The sequence below is a fragment of the Thunnus thynnus genome, chromosome 9, assembly GCF_963924715.1.
Source record: "Thunnus thynnus chromosome 9, fThuThy2.1, whole genome shotgun sequence".
Lineage (NCBI taxonomy): Eukaryota > Metazoa > Chordata > Actinopteri > Scombriformes > Scombridae > Thunnus > Thunnus thynnus.
The window spans coordinates 605,347-624,631 of record NC_089525.1 but is presented as its reverse complement, the minus strand read 5'-3'; the positions used below and the strand labels follow the sequence as shown (position 1 = coordinate 624,631).

Genomic DNA, 19,285 nt, shown 5'->3' with positions numbered 1-19,285 from the left:
TTCCGTTACACATGTCCCTTTGTTCTACCTTCTGCTTTAATAGTTTGTTGTTGCTCTCTACTGTTTTTGTATCTATAGAAACTTGTGCATTTTATCTTGTTTTTTGAGTAATGGATAAAGTACTTTGTAAACTTTTTTTGTGCTATGGAAATACATTTAATTATTACAGGCTAAACAAGATTTAATAGGAAACTGATACAGTAACATGGCTTCATTTAATAAAGAAGAAAAAAATCGAAAGAGTAGAACTGGATTATTTGATTTATTTTTAATGCAAAGTTGAAAACCTACACAAAGTAAGATTGTCCTAAATAGGAGAATGTATTCAGTGGGAATTCAAAAGACCAGTACAGAGTTAGCCACAGTCATTGTTGGGTAGCCAGCAAAAGACATTTTACAGAGGTCTCAAAGGCAATACTCCCTCTTCATGACTTGTTTCTGTTGTACACAGGAGTGTGTGACTGCTTACATTATCAAACTGTTAACTTGTTTCCTGAGCACAAAACTTATCATTTTGTTATCTATATAAAACAGCTAATTTGTTTCTGTTTCCCTTTGTTCCATTCGATCACTGCATTTAAAACATACAATCAATCTGGATGTTTGAACCTACAAGACACACACAAAAGCAGCAAGATCTTTCACCACAGCACTGTGACTGGAAAACTTAAGTCTTGAGGTACAATTTCAACTGACAGGTTGAAATTGTGCCTCAACACTTGATGGAAATGTTGGCTTGATGGAAATGTTGGTCGGTCATTCAGTCCACCACTTTAGTCCAGACTGAAATATCTATCAACATTGATCTATCAAATCAACATCTATTGGATGGATTAGCACATTTTTGTACATACACTCATGTTTTTGAGTGTATGTACAAAAATGTGACTTTTCCTCTTCTGCCACCAGCAGGTGTACTCTTTTGTTTTTTGTAAGATATCTTACAAAAACAACATTTAGATGGGTTATCATGAACTCTGGTGCAGACAATCAGTATCCCCATAGGATGAACTGAATTATATCTGCTAAATATCAACCTGTTAGCATTGGTCATTATGAGCATGTTAGCATCCTGATGTCAACATTGAAGTCAGAGCATCACTATGCTTCAGTACAACCTTTCAGAGCTGCAGTGCATGTGCTCCGCACATAGGATTTGTTTAAAAGGAAAGTACAGACTTTTACCAGAGTTATCTTATAATTCCTAAGAAAGTGTCATTTTACAGCACCTTGCATGACAGTATGTGTATGAATGGATGAATGAATTGTAAAGCCCTTTGTATAAAAGCGAAGCTTAAATGCAGCCATTTACCAATAATCTCATTAGAAGCTTACTTCCACAAATGTAAAGATGTTATCAATGAGGCTGCTGAAACCTGACTACTTATTTGCTGGAACTGTGGTGGACTACAAACAGCTTTGTTGGGACAAAGAAGGTTTGCTGTATCAGTGGCACACAAACATTATATAAATGGAAAACAACAATATGGCACAGTAACTGAAGCATTAATATGGGTGAAACAATCAAAAAAAAGAAGAAAAAAAAAAGAAATCAAACACAGAAACACAGACTGATTGGCTAATAGTTTCCACCGGCAAAAGGTGTATTAAAGGGAGCAGTATACTGTACTTTGCAGCAGAAAGTAGCATCAGCAAGTTCTTACAGGACCATACCAGTGGGTTTGCATGTTTTAGCCCATTTACTACAAATCATTTACAGTTCACATCACAGCTAAACATTCTCCAAACCATGCTACTGTGTTTTATAAACCTGATTACACAGTGGCATGGTCCTTCAATGACAACAGACATTTTTGCTGAACGTGAGCCCTGCCCTGACTCAGAACTGAGTCCATCCTATTAAGAAAATTCACTGGTCAGAGGGGTGAAAAAATACACACATACACATGTCAGTTTGTTTCCACACCAGCTGCCACTGTGTGATCATATGACCTACAATACTGTGTTTGTTTGTAGAAAAGTTTTTTTTTTTTCCAGTTTGTTGTCTTAAAGAGCATGGCAGTGTATGCAAAACTCAGTGCAACATATTGACAAGAACCATGCATCTGGTCTCTGGTTTGTTTTAGCAGATGAACATTATCAACAGGTTTTCTTTTTTTCTTTCACCACAGACACTGTTGCTCTGTCTCTGAACTTCATTTTAGACTAAATCCTGATGTATAGTTAGTGAGTAATAGTGAGAATGGCTGAAAAACTTTCATATCCATCAATTCCACAATCATTTTTATCATTTGTGTATTTCTGTAGAATACTTTATTTTCTCAAATAAAAAGAGATAGCATCCACTTGCAATGTAATATAAAATACTGGCAGAACCAACCAGTATGGTGATTGCAGTGTGCCACCAGAATATTATAGAATTTTATGGTGTTTAATTATAATAAATCAGTCAACTAAAACATAAAAAATTGTTAGATTTATCAATAAAGACGCTTTAATACAATAAAGCTTATTGTATTAGATTTATTATTAATTTATTATTGCAATAATAACAAGATCATTCAATTTCGTCCAATTAATTATTCTGATTTCTTATTCTGACTTTCAATGAGCAATTAAGAATTACATTTTAAAACAAAATTGCAAAATTAATCTAAAGTATGATTTTCATTTCACTTATCAATGTATTTTATATCATATGCCGTCTCACAATTCATTTGTTTACAGCTTTACAGTTTCCATTTGTGATTGCCTTATTTTAAAGAGCAGTATGCCACCTACAAATTCAATCCCAGATTCTACCCACAGAGAGGCAACCGTAGCTACAGTAGTAATCTGTCCAATCAGAGCACAACTGGTTGCTATGTAGGTTTGACTTGATTTCATTTCAAAGAACCATTTTTAAAAGAAAGAAATCATGGAATGGACACTGTAAACGTTATAGCAGGAAGCACATGAATTCTGAGATGGAATCAGAGGCAGAGACATTAGAAAATGGAATAACAAAGCTGCACGTTTGAAGGTATTTTTATATACATTTTGCAATTTCAAAATTCAATTATTAATTCATAATTTAAAGACAGAATAGGGAAATAAAATGATTAATTATATAATTAAATAATTCAATGATCTTATGATTTTCACAACTTTTTCTTTTACTTTGAGTTTAATAATGAATCAGTTCAATGAAAATCAAATGAATCAATTTTTGGCTTTTTCAAATGTGTCAAATGTGTTAATAGATAGTAATTAAACATTGTAAACTGTAATCAAAAAAAGAGCAAAATACAACAAGCTATTGTATAAGATTAATGAATGAATGAATGAATAATTCATTATTAGACTGTGTAAGTCTAATTGTTGATTCTGTCTTTAGGATTATTGGCAGTATTTAAAACTAATTACATGTCACAAATTTTAGAATATAAAACAAAACAAAAGAAAATTCAGTGTAAAACAAGAACTAGGTCCTTAAATTGTCTCTGCCTCTTTCAATGTCAAAACTCTGTTTTTGAATCTTCAAAATCAGATTCTCATAAAACCTTCTCTAGACTTGTTTAAATGATCTTCTGGTTCTGGTTGATTTAGGGAAATGTGTTACTTGGAATGTATTTTTTGCATGTTTTACAATCAACGCTTGTGTTTTGGGTCAGACAATCTATAACTGAAATTTGACTTGGCAGTTGTTCTGCCCCCCTCTACTCAACGGTATGTGTTTGTTTACACTCCATAGGACACACAGTTGGTTGTTGGGGGTAGGTTAGCTTTATTCTTTCAACCTGATTTGCTTTTGGGGTGCTATTTACAACATTATATACCTAACCAAAAACTAAACTGAACATTTTGGACAAACTGCAGATTGTCACAGCATCGGTACAGTGGAGGTGGACAGCAGTAGTTTGTCTAGAATGCCTGACAGGTCTGACTGAACTCTTTTGAAGCTGAAATCTTCTCACTTTAGTTTTTCCAGACATGTTCATTTGCTGTTATTTGTGTCAAGTGAAACTTTCAACTATGTATGTGTAGAATGTTCTGCACTTTACTATATTGAAATGTGGCACATGATACGATATCTGGACCACATAAGCCAAGCTATTACCATTCTTCACTGTCTTGTTATGATGGTCCAACAACATCTCTGTCAAAGACACTGAGGCCTCTAGTTTAAAGACGTATGCTCTGGCAGAAAGACCAGTGATAGACCAGTGTGCAAGAACAGCAGTGACAAGACTGAGTATATAGAGCTCCATCAAATTAAAGAGCTGCATTGTTTCGCCCATCTGCCATCTCAGCTCCTCATATTATGACCCTCAACATAGTCATAACTTTTATGAGATCAGTCCTCCTTCATACACAGTAGTCATATCTACTGAGGTCATTAAGAAACACTTGTTCATTCATCTAAAGCTGTACTAATCAGTGTTTTATATTAACAGTGGATAAAAGACTGGTGTGAAAAAAGTTGCTACCAGTGATAAACCCACAGAGAATTATCACCGGACACTGCAGCTCCCAGTCCCCAAAAATCTAATAATACTGCTGTACAAAGAAGTAAATGTGTCTCCTACACAGATGCATGCTGCTGTGGTGGCTTATTTTAAGTTATAATCATTTAGATTTCAGTCCTAGTTGAATAGGTGACACCCTTGTTGTGTTACTGGTGGTATCAACATGTGTGGTTTGCTACTACAGCAAACACTCACTGAGCAGATTCTTTGCTAGAAATACAAAGACGAGTACTGGTGCATCTGTTTGCTGCACAGCTAAGAAAACTAAATAAAGCTAAATAAGGAAGCCAGTCAATAATCTCCATCAAGTCACAAGCAAGCGTGATCTGATTACATGCTGCTCAAGTAGTTTTCCACATAACAGCAGGGGCTTAAATGAAAAAAAACATTCAAGATGTCCAATGTTTAAATAAAATCTTAAAATATATAACATATTCAATACTCAATTGTTAAATCAAATTGCAATATGAGGCATGATACCTTCTTCCTTTAAACATGCTAGTGAATGAAAAAATAGCCTCAGATCACGTCATCGAAACTTGATGATAACTTACAAACATGAACATGTCTTGTCCTGCACCTTAGTTTGTTGAACAAGTCACCAAATAAATATTCAACGTGCATACAAAGGTGGAGAGAGGGAGCCCAGTCAGTGGGCCATGTGGCAGCTTGTGTACTGTGTGTTTCTGCACTGGGATCAGTAGGTTTCGGTTTACTTCTTTTCGAAGGGAGGGTGAAGATTGCTTTTTAACTTTGGTTTATCTTGGGTTGATTTTTAACTATTGTCCCTGTTGTAGATACCCCCCCCTGAAACATCTGTTTCTCCTTTCTTCCTCTCTTTCGGGCTTACTTTTATATGTGTTACTCCTTTTATCCCCTGGACCTTTCCTTGGGGACGTCACAGTCAGTTAGCAGCTAGCCAGCCAATTAGCTGCTCAGCTGCAGTGTATTAAACAGCATAACTGAAACATACCTGAAAATGTCAATTCGGACCCATTAGATGCTAGTTTGGTTGTTGCTCTTCAAAATCCCTGTCAGTGACACACTGTCTGCCCATGACTTATAGCTAAAGCAGTTTGTTTACTTTGTTTCCAATGAGACCTTAAATTTTGCAATTAATCAGTGGTTCACATGCGTGCCAAACCATGGGGGGTGATCTGTACTGATCGTGGATCAACTATGTTCTGTTACACCATTAATAGTAACCTAGGGTCTGTCATACCTACGCAACAGGGAGTTTATATTTTCTGACATAGTATCAGTATGATAATACAGGGACTGTGAGTGTCCTATCCAGAGTCTCTAGGTAACAGGGAGAGTATATGGAATATTCATAACAGAGGCAACACAGTTACCACCAGTTTGCCAGAGCAAAACTAACGGCCTGAGTGTTCCTTTGACAACCAAATACTGGTGGGAGAACTCCACACCAACTTTAATCTGAAAAGTCCACTATCTGGTAATAAGGTCTTAGGTCACAGAGTCTGGGGTCACATTTTTGATACAGTTTCAATCAATTATTTTTCATTTGGGTGCACCAAGACACACATCGTTCCCTTTACAGAAGTAGGCAATGTAAAGAATTAGAAAGGGACTGTGCTCATTTGATCTTTATCTAAGAATAGCCTGTACAGTTCAGACACATCATGTCTCAGTAGAAATGATTTAACTGCCATACTTCATGCTGAGGACACTGGTCTGTTGACAGGCATCACTGTTTACAATGTCCAGCTGACGCAGTGTGTTTCAGCCTACCCACTCACACATATCCACTTCCATTCTGTTCAACATGCAGTCCTGGTACTGTCGAAGGGAGCCATAGCTAGTGCAGATTAGGATACTTCAGGCAGAATCTGTTGAATGCATCGTATATGGCCTGTCTGGAAATAAAACGCATATCAGATACCAATTCTAAAACAACAACAACACAGAAAAGGTAGCATGACAAAGAAAAAAATCATGTACAAAAATGTTTGTAGTTTGTGATGTTTCTTTCAGTGTGTTCTTTGGCTGAGAATGCAAAACAGTTTGGAGTGTATTAATTTATGCTGACAATCTGCAGCTACAACATGAACATTACATTAGCAGCAGAAGATATGTTAATTAAATGTATCAGACACATTGAAAGCTGTAGCCTTCTTAGATTTGCACACATTATTTTCACAAGCTACTTCACAACTATATGATAGGATATGAAGATGATCCTCACTCCTGATATTGGCCTGGCACAACTAAACCATCACCAGCACTACCAAACACAAATTTCCTTACTTTTTGTGCTAAGTTTACAAAAACACACCCTACACTCCTGAATGTAGAGTGATGTTGGATAGTGGTGCGAATACAGACACCAGCTTGCAGAGCGCCAAACCTTTCATTTTGGCCTTTTATCAAGTATCCTGAGGCATTTAAGGGCAGGTTTGGGTTTTTTTCTGTCTTAATACAATACTCATGTGCCATTATGTCTGTGGAAATGGGTCTTGCTTGCAGTAACAATTCCTGTTCTCCATGCTGCTCCTGAAGCTATTCTCTTTCTTCACACCAAGTTGTTTTGTGTTTGTATATTTTGTAACACAGTTTGTTCTACTTAGTGTAAAAAGCTGCAGTGAACAATAACGGATGATCAGCAAGTGGTGAGCTGAAATAATCTGCACAATACATCTGAACTTTCCATCATCAACAAACACTCATTTCCTTGGAAGCACATGTCACTATGAAATCTCCTAGTAGCAGCCCCTCAGTGGCTTTCTAAGTATAGCAAATAATCACTAGATACACTATATTTACCCTGTGCCATTTTAGTTATGTCTGAATTCAAAGTGTGTAAATTTATCCACTGTATAGTGCCCTCCAAAATGCCACAATGGAACCAAAAAAGTAGTGTCCATGCCATGTACATGACTTTCTGCTTACAATCCCACAGTGCAATGCACCACATTTTATAGATGCAAAAATAACTTATGCACCTCCACAAGTGAACGTGGTGATGCAAAATGATCACGATTAGTGAGTGTCCTAAATCTCAATTTATGACTCACTATTGAGTAAACTGCTAAGTGTCTGTTATATAGGGAGCAGTGAGTGACTGCATAAGGTTACTAACAAGTCAGTGTTACCTGAAGACATTCTGCTTAAACAGATAAGCACTTATGTGTCCTCCATTCAGGTATCTGACTTCACACCCTGGCCAAATCTCCTGCAGACTGAGGACCCCAGTACGAGGGATGTAGGCATCTTCTTTGGCCTGGATCACGATGATGAGACTGGTGTCTACAGGAACTATGACAGAAGGAATGACAGATACCATTTATCAGCAGTGGGAAAAAGTACGGGTGCACGGTGTATATGTGTGGCTCCGTCAAAGGTTTGCACTGATAATTTTCTTAGTAGCCCAATGATATAGGAGGTAAAAACTACCTGAGTAATACTGTGTGTATGTACTGTAGATATATAGCCTGCCACTTGTAATGCTGTTTGTCTGATGAAGTTCTCAGTGTGACTGAAACATTTCTTTAGTAAATTTGCTTGGAGGTGTGCTTTTTTGATCCAGCACCTGTTGAAGGATTTTTGGATGTTTGCTTTCTTTTGTCCTATTTGTGTTATGATACAAATCAGAAACATTGCCTGTAAATAGGTTTGCCTGCACTGTAACACCAACCAGAGAAGTTGGCCATGTGTGTACATTCATCCATCACTCCCTTCATGAAGCTTATAGACTCCCTGTATAATGATGGCCGACAGCATTTGGCTGAATCTGTCTTCTTCACATGCAATGCGTTCTTGGCATGAATGCTTCTGCGATGAAACATAAGAGATGAAACAGTGTCACTGGAACAAGTAACAGTAGGATACTGAAAATAACAACAAAATCAGTGAAACAAAAACATACACGTACATTATTGCGAGTGTACTTCCTGCATAGTACGGAGATTAGACGTGATTGCAATAGTACGATTCATGAGTAAAGTATCCTCTCCACGTCCCAATATTTTGTTAAGTTTTGATACCTGTAAATCACTACCACCAAAAAGTTGAAAACAAAATATAAAATTGTGGAAAGCAAAGATTGTCTGTTGTTGGTCAACAATGAGTCATTTATCTGTTACATAGAGTTTCTACATACAAATCCCTTTGTCAGATTCATGTCTGATATACAACCCTACAACCTATGTCCATGTCCATAGTTTCACATACTGTACCCAAACAGGTTTTTACTGATGGACAACTGCAAATGCGGTTTATAGTAACTCATGCTAAAAGTTGATTGGCTGATTGCAGATTTTTTTCTGGAGTGGAGGAAAGACTACATCCTGTCAGATCACATTGCAAACATCAAGTGTGAAAACATCTTGTTGATCAGACTGGGCATCAGTGAGTTATAGCCATAACTCTGGCAAAATTCCATCAAATCTGTCATGTTCCTTTTGGGTTTTTATTTGTAGAATATATCTGCTCTGCAGACTACTAACACACTTTATGTTGGGTTTTCTTTTAATTTTTCACCCATCTATGGATCAACTCTTTTCAGTGAAAAAAAACGGTGTTCGAGCAAGTATTCTAACAATTATATTTATCAGTACAATGTGCTGGGAGCCCTAATGATAGATTAGATAGATAGGTGTTTAAATATATTCAACTTACCAATGTATATGTAAGTTATAGGTATATGGAACATATGTCCAGGAAACTATAAATGTGTAACTTGCACATGTATTTTCAATATATCAAAGGGAGAAAAAGTGGATATTACAAATATAAACATAATATGTGAAGCCTTGTCCTTCAATTGATTACCTTGGTAGAGTGTCTAAGTTAATTCCACTGCTGTTCACTGATGATAATAATTGGTCTACTTTGTCTCCAGGGCCTCCAATCAACAGGCCTCGACCAGCCTCAGCTTCCCCCCCAGCCTTGGAGTACTTGGCCTCTGATGCGTTGTCATCTCCAGACAAGCCCAGCAGATGCTCTAAAGAGTCCACACTACCTGGAGAGTTCTTCACAAGTTCTTGACCCATCTTAAAGGAATCAGCCTGATAAATGTGGACACACAGACCAAAAGACAGACACATTGTACTTTTTGAGGCTCATATGTGTTAATGTATGTGTTATATGTGTTCATGTATGTGTTTGTTAAGAGGGGATTAGTTCTCCAGCAGAATCCTTTTACTATACTTTTATGCTTGCTTTGATCAGCAGCCAGCAAGCAAGAACAGCTAAAACAGAGGTTAATGGATAGGTTGGTGCACCTTCCACAACTATCACCCTTTCTGAGCATGATGTTAAGAGGGCTTTCAAGCAACACCAAGAAAGCAGCAGGACCAGACAGTATCAATGGCTGGGTCCTAAAACTATGTGCTGACCAACTTGCGCCAGTGTTCACAATGATATTCAACCTGTCCTTGGCTCTGTCTGTCATTCCCATGTGCTTCAAGAAGTCCACCATCATTTCTGTGCCCACGAAAACAAGACCCGCCTGCCTGAATGACTCCTGCCCAGTGGCACTCACCTCTGTAGACACCCTGTACACACATGACTGGAAATTCTAGGTATCCCCCCAAATACTGAGGTATTTCTACTCCTGCGCCAGTATGATGCTAATCGTTTTAGCATCTTCCATTCATTTACATGAAACAACTAGCATTAGCTTTTCTATTCAAAACTTTTGAGCTTATTATCAACTTCGTGATTAATACAGATTTGGATGGTGTACCCAAGTCTGCTAGTTAGCTTAAGTAACTTTCATACCACATCAGGCTAATTTGAATTCTCATTCTAGCTAAAAGCAAAGAGAAGTGCAGTGCATTTGGGGCGGCTGTGGCTCAGGAGGTAGAGCGGGTCATCCACTAATCGGAAGATCAGCGGTTCGATTCCTGGCTCCTCCAGTCCACATGCCGATGTGTCCTTGGGCAAGACACTTAACCCCAAAATTGCTCCTGATCAGTGTATGAATGTGTGTGAATGGTTAGCTTTCTCTGATGGGCAGGTTGGGACCTTCCATGGTAGCCCCTGTACCCATTCAGCATATGAATGTGTGTGAATGGGTGAATGTGATTCGTAGTGTAAAAAGCGCTTTGAGTGGTCGGAAGACTAGAAAGGCGCTATACAAGTACAGTCCATTTACCATTTACCATTGTTTTCTCATGGGGGAGATGTAAGTAAGTGTTGGGAAATCAGCTTGGCCGGATAGCCACGTCAATCATCTTTCTCTTAAATATGATTAGGCAGGTATTTATTACGTAATAAATTCCCTAGTTTAGCCCTATGGAGCTATTTCCCTATCTTTATTCAAGAGCGTGGTATATCAATTTGAGAGCATAATTTATTGATTTCACGTTCAGATTTTGTAATTTGTCCCTCAAAACCCTGCCCTTGCACTCAAATATAATGTTGCTTGCACAGATTTCCTGCGCTCAAGCTTCAGCTCTTCTCCTTGCACTGAAACTTCTGCTCTCAGATTTCTCCTCTGCTCTTGGACTTTTTGTGCAACAACCGTGTCAAAATCCCCAAACCAATAGAAGGCCAGGTTTAGTGTTGACCAATGAAATGATCCCTGCCTCCTTGCGAGCTTGTTCACTTTACTTCTTAGAGCGTCCCGTCTGGGCGGGTACTCTTTAAGTGGGTTCATCCACTCCCGCCCTCAGGGCTTTATAAAATGTACTTCCCTTGCTTTATTTATGACTTTTGGAATAAAAGGATGGTTCATTTATACACCAGCACCTGTGATTTTTACTATAGTAGCTGCGTACAGTATTATAGTAGCCACATGGCACAGTGTCCGCCTGTTGGTGTGCTGAAGGAGAAAACGATGTCATCTTCATCATAAACGTTTCTATGGTTACGCCCGTGCGAGAAGGTGAGATGGTCGCTTGAACTTCATTTTTTATATGAAAAATTGAAGTGATAAGCGTTATAAGGACCCACAGTTGTAGTTTTACTTCCTTTTGGGACCCACAGTTGTAGTTTCCTCAAGCTGGTTAGCCACTGACACAGTTAGCTTAGCCTGTTAGCACCTGCTACTACTACCATGTCAAAAGCTATGTCCTGTGGCTCAGGAGGTTGAGCAGGTTGTCCACTAATTGGAAGATCAGCGGTTCAATTCCTGGCTCCTCCAGTCCACATGCCGACGTGTCCTTGGGCAAGATACTTAACCCCAAATTGCTCCTGATGGCTGTGCAATCAGTGTATGAATGTGTGTGAATGGTTAGTTTCCTCTGATGGGCAGGTTGGGACCTTGCATGGTAGCCCCTGTTCCCATTCAGCGTTTGTGTGAATAGGTGAATGTGATTTGTAGTGTAAAAGTGCTTTGAGTGGTTGGAAGACTAGAAAGGTGCTATACAAGTACAGTCCATTTACTTTTTAGGTGTTTACTATATGCACATTAGATCCCAAATTACATGATTAATAGCCTGATTAATAGCAAGATTAATTTGCCTTTCCAGGGGCTTTAAAGCCAGTTGTGCTGCCCTGGTTCTTATGAGAAATTTAAACACTACATAACAATTGAACATTTTTAATCACTATGTAAGAGAATGAGTAAGGGATCTTCATGAACAGTTGAAGGACAACATACCCCACAGTACTCCAACAGCTTAATGATCTCTTCATACACTGAATTAATGGCATACTGCTTCTCCAGCTCTGTCCAGTTCACTGCTTTACTCAGCACACCCTACAAACACACACACACACACACACACACACACACACACACACACACACAGAGTGTGACAGGGTCATATAGGAGGACAATATGTGGTAGCAAACACACATACACACAGAGCTACTGTGCTCCAGTTTTAGTCAAGAAAAAACAACCACAATCTGAACCAATTCATCCTCACATTAAGGGATAGGTTCACATTTTTTCAAATATATTTTAAAACAATACTCACATGCCTGTATGTACATTTAAAGAGTTATTGGTCACTGTAATAATTCCTCCTATCCATGCTGGCTCTCACTGTAAATAATAGGTAATAAAATCCACAGTCCTTGTTCTGTGCAAATAAGTGTTCTTAGGTTCAGCTGAAACATTAGGATTCAGCAGTCTGACTTTGACAAATCTACAGGGTATCTTCCAAAGTTACAATGTTGTTAGTATGATAACCACACTGTTTCCACAAAGGGGGAACTTGATACTAAAAAGACTAACTTTGGAAGATACCGTCTAGATTTGTCTAACTCAAACTGTTGAAGCCTCATATTGGCTTCAGCTGAACTTTAGAATGCATTTTTGCACAGAACAAGGACTGGATTTTGTGCCACATTACTTACACTCAAAGCAGTAAGGAGAAAACACTTACAGAACCTCTACTAAAGTGTTTGGTTATGAAGTCAACCCTAATGCTGCAGTAATAAGTCTTCTGAATTATTCATGTCAGGTAGAAAGGGTGTGTTACCGTGGTGAAGACACTTGAGGCAGTGGACCAGGACAGACAGGGAATCAGAGGGATGGGCTTCGGCCAGTTAGTCACTGCCAGGGATGCCATCTGGACACACACACAGAGAAGGATTAAGCATTATTTTGGAATTGTATTTTTATGTGGACTTGCATGTAAAACATTTATTATCATGTTTAAAGCAAGATGCTGGTGACTATGGGTCTCCAGGATAGCAAGCATGTTGGCTACTTATTTAGTGCAAAACTGGGAGAATATATGGATTTGATAAGAGGAAAGTGATGTGAAAACTGCATTAACATATGAAATGACAGCATAGTGTGTTGTTTTGGTGACTCACATATCCTCCCATGGAGATGCCAGTCATTCCTAGAGGCCAGTATCCCTCTCTCTCCAGCCAACGGAGAAGCACTGTGGACTCCAGGATCAAAGCCCCTCCCATCACAAACAGGTCTGACACATTCTTTAAACTGGACCGCCTAAAATGCTCACAAATAATGTCCCTGTTTACTTTACATTTAATTAATCCCAGCAATCTATCTTAGTATTTGATCATCACCCCCTCCAGTCTTGCAGGTGGCTCTGAGCAGTTAATAGCTTGTTTCTTCACAGAGGATGGCAGCTGTAGTTAGCCTGAATTCACATCAGTTAGAATAGATTCCAAAATTGACCCTGAGTCATGAGAAAAAACGCATCAAACCATCCATAGAAACTTCTCAAATCACCCCTGTAGCATAGTCCACTTCTATGCTGATCCCCACTGCTTTACCAAATAAATAGTTAAATATAATACTTCCAATGGAACTTTGAAGCTATGGAGATGACAGCGCAACACAGAAATAATGTATTTAGCTTTATTGTGGAGAAAGAATGAGTTTGGAACACACTGAACATACATATATCAACATGGGAGAGGTCAGTTACGCTTCAGGAGAGGTTTGAGAAGTTTGTTATGATACTTTTTTTGCTGCATCTCCATTGGGATCCATTGTAAGTGCTGTGAATCCATGCTGAGAACAGCTGCTGTCTTCTGCGAAGGCGCAAGCTACAAATTTCCTCTCCCAGATTTTCAACACAAGGCAGGGTATTGAATGTCAATACATTTTTCATACAGAGTATCAAAAACTATCGAATACTAAAAGCTGAATATCTGGTTAGATTCATAATTGACATGACATGTAATTTGAGAGCTTTTTTGTTCAATGAAAAAAAAAGATTTTTTAGAAAAAAAACATGTTTATACTTCTCGATGTGAGGGAAAAAGTAGTTTTGATATCTGCATCAGCACAAGCATACATTTCAAACAATACCCAGTCCAACCTGCCAAACTCTCACTAGTAACAAACAATAGCAATCAGAGATTGATTGTGTGCTTGAACACACAATGAAGTGGTGAAGACAAAATGGGACATCTCATTCTGCCCAAGATCCCAAATACCCAAGCAGTAGTGTTGTGATTTTTGTATATGTGTGATGCTGAGGTATCAAACATATGCAGCAAGTTACAGACAAAACAACTTATTCAAAAATAAATTACAAACCTAATGCAAGTTGTAATTCTGCTTCCACACAATTAGATTGCAATTTTTGACATTAACATGAAAAATATGAATATCAGATGATATGTTGTTAAAATCTCAATATCTGTATTAGCCAAAAGAATACATAATATTTTGGGCTTTACTGTATTTATACAAACTTTCTGTCTGTATTTGAACCACAAATAACCAATGTTACTGACAATGCACATGTTTGTTGTACTAAAGACATGCTCTGCCAGTCAGTTATATTACAAAGAGCACAATTATCATCAGATCCTGGCAAACTAAGGGCTGTTTAGATTTCTTCTTTTCAGATTTTAAAACCAAAATACAGAGTCAAAACAGTTAGCTTGTTGGCAAGTCACTACTTACAGCCGTATGATGACATGTAAGTAGCCATCAAATGCATCCTGAGCCCTTGTCAGGCATCTAAGTTTTGAAAATTCTTCATTTTTAAAACCGAAAAGCCCACTCTGGTCCACTTTGGGAAATCAAAAACCCAAATAGGTTACTAGTGTGTGATGGGGTGTTAACTTACAGTTGGTCTTTGGGTTTACGATAGCCATGTAAAAGGTTAGTCAAGGAATAGAAAATATTTTCACAGATAACATACCAATTTCCATGACATCAGATAAAGATAACAAGAAGACATAATCATATAAACAGGCGACAGAATTATGATGTATATCAGAAGATTTCTTAATTCTCTCTTCTACCCACTTCCATGTATGTGCATGCTGCAAGCAAACAAATACACTCTTTAATATTTATTGATTATGCTTGCAAATTATTGATTGTGCCTGCAAACCTGTTAGCCTACTATATATTCAAGGTATTAGATTAACACTGAATATACACACTTAATGGAACACCACACTAATTTTACGCAAGAAAGTCAGTTTACATGTCATGGGGAGTACTTCAGCCTGTGAAAACAGTTGTATAATGTCTTCTGTGGCTCTGAAAGAGCTTTGTCAAGTCTGATGTGAAAAAAGTGAAGGGGTCTGAATACTTTCTGAATGCACTGTATCCCAGCTTGACCTTGGAGACTGTAAATCTATAAGCCTAAAAGCCTGTGTTTCAAATCAGACATGTGGAGTTTAAAATACATTGGGATATTATATTAGTCTAATGAAGTATTGCATTATGGGCATTAGTGTTTTTGGGGTGTGACCCACACTAGGAACTAAAAGTTAGAATATCCTCATTTTTTGTCTGTTTTGGGTATCATAACTCGACGTGATGGAAGCGCAACATTAAACCACTGAAGTGCCCCTTTAAAGCAGCAGTAACCTGTCATGTGACCATTTACCATTTGTCATACTACTTACTAGCTGAAGTTCCAAATGATCAAACCAGAAAAATGCTATAATTTATGATTTAAGCTTGTATCTTTTCAAATTCAAACAGCACACAAATGTTTCAGAGAATAATATAACCTTTTATAGATATGGTTATAATTTTATTCTACATAATCAAAACTATACACAGCTAAAAGTGCCATAGTATAAGTTGAAGCACAGTAGAATGCAGACAATATAGGGTACCAGGGGCTGTCCATGAGAATTATTTTCGAGGGAAATTAACAAAATTAACAAAAAAACAGCAGATGTGAAAAAACAAGAGAAGGATATAATAAGGGTTCTCCAGAAGCAGTGAAGCCATTCCTGTCTCTTTAATCATGGGCCTGGCCATCAGGGTCCTCCGACGCCAGAAAAACTACACACACACACACACACACACACACACACACACACGTTCATGTTTATTTGTTGAAGGTGGAAATTTATCTGTGCTTATTGAAAATCTGGGGGTGGGCCTATGAGCTTGATTTGTGACATCACGATTAGTTTGGAGACAATCCTGGTCCAATATTCAACTTACACAAGAGTGATGTGGAAACTTGAAGCCTCCAGTGCACATACACTGAGAATGGACTTTACAGTAAAGTAAGACGGGGGCACTTTTAGGTCTTGAAAAAGATCTAGGGCTAAGCCAAATTTGTCCAGGAGTTGATACGACTTGATGTAGACCTAAGAGAGAAAACATGTTTTTGGGCGACCTGGCCCTAGTTAAGAGGCCTAGATGTATCTGTGGAACAAAGAAGTTAATTTCTGTGAAGAACCAACCATCAAGTCCCAAAACACAATAATACCACTTCCTGTTTGTGCTTAATGATAGACCTATTTGTCTTATCAGGCAACACACACACACACTATGGTACAATAAAAAGTGCTTCTATAAGGATTTAAGGCTGTGTTCAGTATATGGAAACACGGATGCATGCGGTAATGTCACTGCAGCAAATATTGATAAAAACTGCAGTTAAGCAGCAAAACTGAAATTTAAGATAACAAACTTGACAGGAGACAGTGAGTAGACTTTTAGCTACTTGTGATAAAAATGCCCAGACAACTCTGACGGACTTCCGGATTCATACTGAGAAGGGCCTCTTATTGTATAAACCAAGAAAAAGATCTGTTGGATGTGTATAAGAACATCTGAACAATACTGTAAGATCCTTACCAATCCGGTTGGCATGTTGGGGTGAATTTAAATAATTAAAGAAATTAGCGCTACTGTGCCATGTGCCTCTTAATTTGGAGACGTACCAGTGGAGGCTGGTCCATAGAGGCAGAGGAAGTTGATCCTCCTCTATTTTTTTGAGAGGTAAAAGGGAGATCAAAATATAAAAAAGAATATTTGGTTGAAATAAACCATTACCAAATCTCAGTATTATTTATAAAGTATTTTTTCTCTCTTCTTTGGAAAAAATCCATTACTGAAATTCTGTTTTAAATGCTTCAACAGCGACACATGCAGGGCGGGAGGTGAAAGGGCAATGTGTGAAGTGTGGTGGGTGGGGGGGTGGGGGGCGAGGGTTGCAATTGATGGAGGTGGAGTGGGGGACAGAGGAGGATGGGTGCATGCTGTCCTGTGCAGGGCGGGATCTCTTACATTGGACTCAATGTATTTCTTTTTTTTTTCATGCTAATCTGTGATTGGCCATGACACATAAAATGACACTCCAAGGGAGGCTGTCCTCCCTTACCAACCAACAACCAGAATGCAATATTGACATCGAGTTGGTCCAATGATAGTTTCCAGATGTCATCTTCAGTTCTCTCCACTGCACGGCAGAGTAGCAGCAGTAGTTAGCTCCTTGCGATAGCCAATGCAACAGCTGGCTTGTTGTAGCAGCCTGAAGGACTCTTTATACATCCATGGAGGGACTATTAAGGACTGTTGTTAAACTAATGGGAGAAATTATCTGGATTGTGCAGCGCAGCAGCAGCAGGACGCTGCCAAGGAGGCTGGAGAGAGAAGCAACTGGAGAAACAACCAGGAGAGTTAGCTTGTTTGTTATTGTTACTAATGATATCAGACTGGTTAACCAGCAGCCATAAAGTTCTGTTAACTAACGTACAAGATGACTAACGTCAGATAACGTGAGTCAGATACAGCTTCTCTCTCTTCTCTGTCTCGCTAATTTCATCTCTGATGGTTAAATGTCTCTGTGTGGCTTTTTTGTGTTCTTTATTTCCTTAACAAGAATGCAGCAGAGATCATATAATGTGTTGTGGGTAATGTTAGTTTGCTTGTTGAAGTTACAGTGAGCTGTCTGGACTCACTCATTCATTTGTTTTTAATTGAGTGGTTGTTCAGTCACCTGTTGATGTGTGATTAGTGAATGAGTGCAGGAGGTCTGGCTGCTTGGTTCTGACAGTTTCTTTAGTTCATTTTTAAGCTGAGCCGTATATTGAGTAATAAGCTTAAAGTAACTAGAATAACAAGTGTTAACTAGTGGTGTAACAGATGGTAGTTGATCCGTGATCTGTACGGATCACCCCCCACGGTAAGGCATGTATATGAACTGCAGATTAATTGCAAAATTTAATGTCTCATTTAAGACAAAGTAAACAAACTGCTGTAAATACAAGTCATGGGCAGACAGCGTGTCGCTAACAGGGATTTTGAAGAGCAACGATCAAACCAGCATCTAACGTGTCCGAAGTGACATTTGAGTTATGTTTACCTGCTGTTTAATGTGCTGCAGCTGAGCAGCTAATTAGCTATCTAGCTGCTAACTGACATTAGCAGTGAATGTTTGTTATCATCAAGTTTTGATGATGTAGACAGAGGCTGTTTCATTCATTGTTTAAAAGAGGAAGGTTTCATGCCTCATATTGCAATAACTGAGCATTGAATATTTTATATATTTTATTTTATTTAATTTAAACATTGGACATCTTAAATGTTGTTTTCATTTAAGACCATGGGCAAAAGTTCCTTGCTGTTTCTGGCTGTAAGTGTGTTACAGATAAATAGAAAAAAAGTTTTATTTGTCTCCCCCCTTTTTTTCGCTGATCCTAATAATGATCTGACCCGTGACTCAAATCCGTGATATGATCCGAACCGTGAGTTTTGTGTTCATGTTAACACCCCTAGTGTTAACATGTCAGCTTTTTAGACTATATTTTGTATATCATACATATAGATAAGAGTGTGTAAGTCATGTAATTGACAAATGCATTAATACTTTCTGATGTGAACCTACACTTATAGATCTGTGGATGTTTTTAAGTGTTGAATCTTTCTAGTATTCAGCGCTGATCTGAACCTGTATCACATTATAAGCTTTGTGCTACTTTATATATTTCTGTATACTAAGAAAATATATAGGAAACACATGAAAATCATGTGATATGTTGTCTGTTTTTGATGAGAACATACATTTGTTGTCACAATAGAACAGTACTATAAATTTGAATTTCACTTTGTTGGTAAAATGACACATTTGATCCACTCCATGGCTAAAATGAGCACTTCTTTGTTTAGAGACATTATGTATATGCTAAATGTCTTTAAAGAAGCA

The 19,285-nt window shown here is 38.1% G+C and overlaps 1 protein-coding gene across 1 annotated transcript in view; it reads right to left on the bottom strand.

The window, feature by feature from the left end:
- Window positions 1–249: 249 nt before the first annotated feature.
- Window positions 250–19,285, bottom strand: part of abhd18 (abhydrolase domain containing 18) — a 36,824-nt gene continuing 17,788 nt past the window's right edge. The window contains exons 6-14 of the mRNA XM_067598462.1: window positions 16,044–16,128; window positions 14,948–14,975; window positions 13,209–13,347; window positions 12,869–12,958; window positions 12,040–12,138; window positions 9,264–9,499; window positions 8,128–8,264; window positions 7,586–7,748; window positions 250–6,349 (exon numbers count right to left, since the gene is read on the bottom strand). Coding sequence (XP_067454563.1) covers window positions 6,292–6,349; window positions 7,586–7,748; window positions 8,128–8,264; window positions 9,264–9,499; window positions 12,040–12,138; window positions 12,869–12,958; window positions 13,209–13,347; window positions 14,948–14,975; window positions 16,044–16,128 — 1,035 coding nt within the window. The 3' untranslated portion in view covers window positions 250–6,291. The remainder of the gene's footprint in view (window positions 6,350–7,585; window positions 7,749–8,127; window positions 8,265–9,263; window positions 9,500–12,039; window positions 12,139–12,868; window positions 12,959–13,208; window positions 13,348–14,947; window positions 14,976–16,043; window positions 16,129–19,285) is intronic.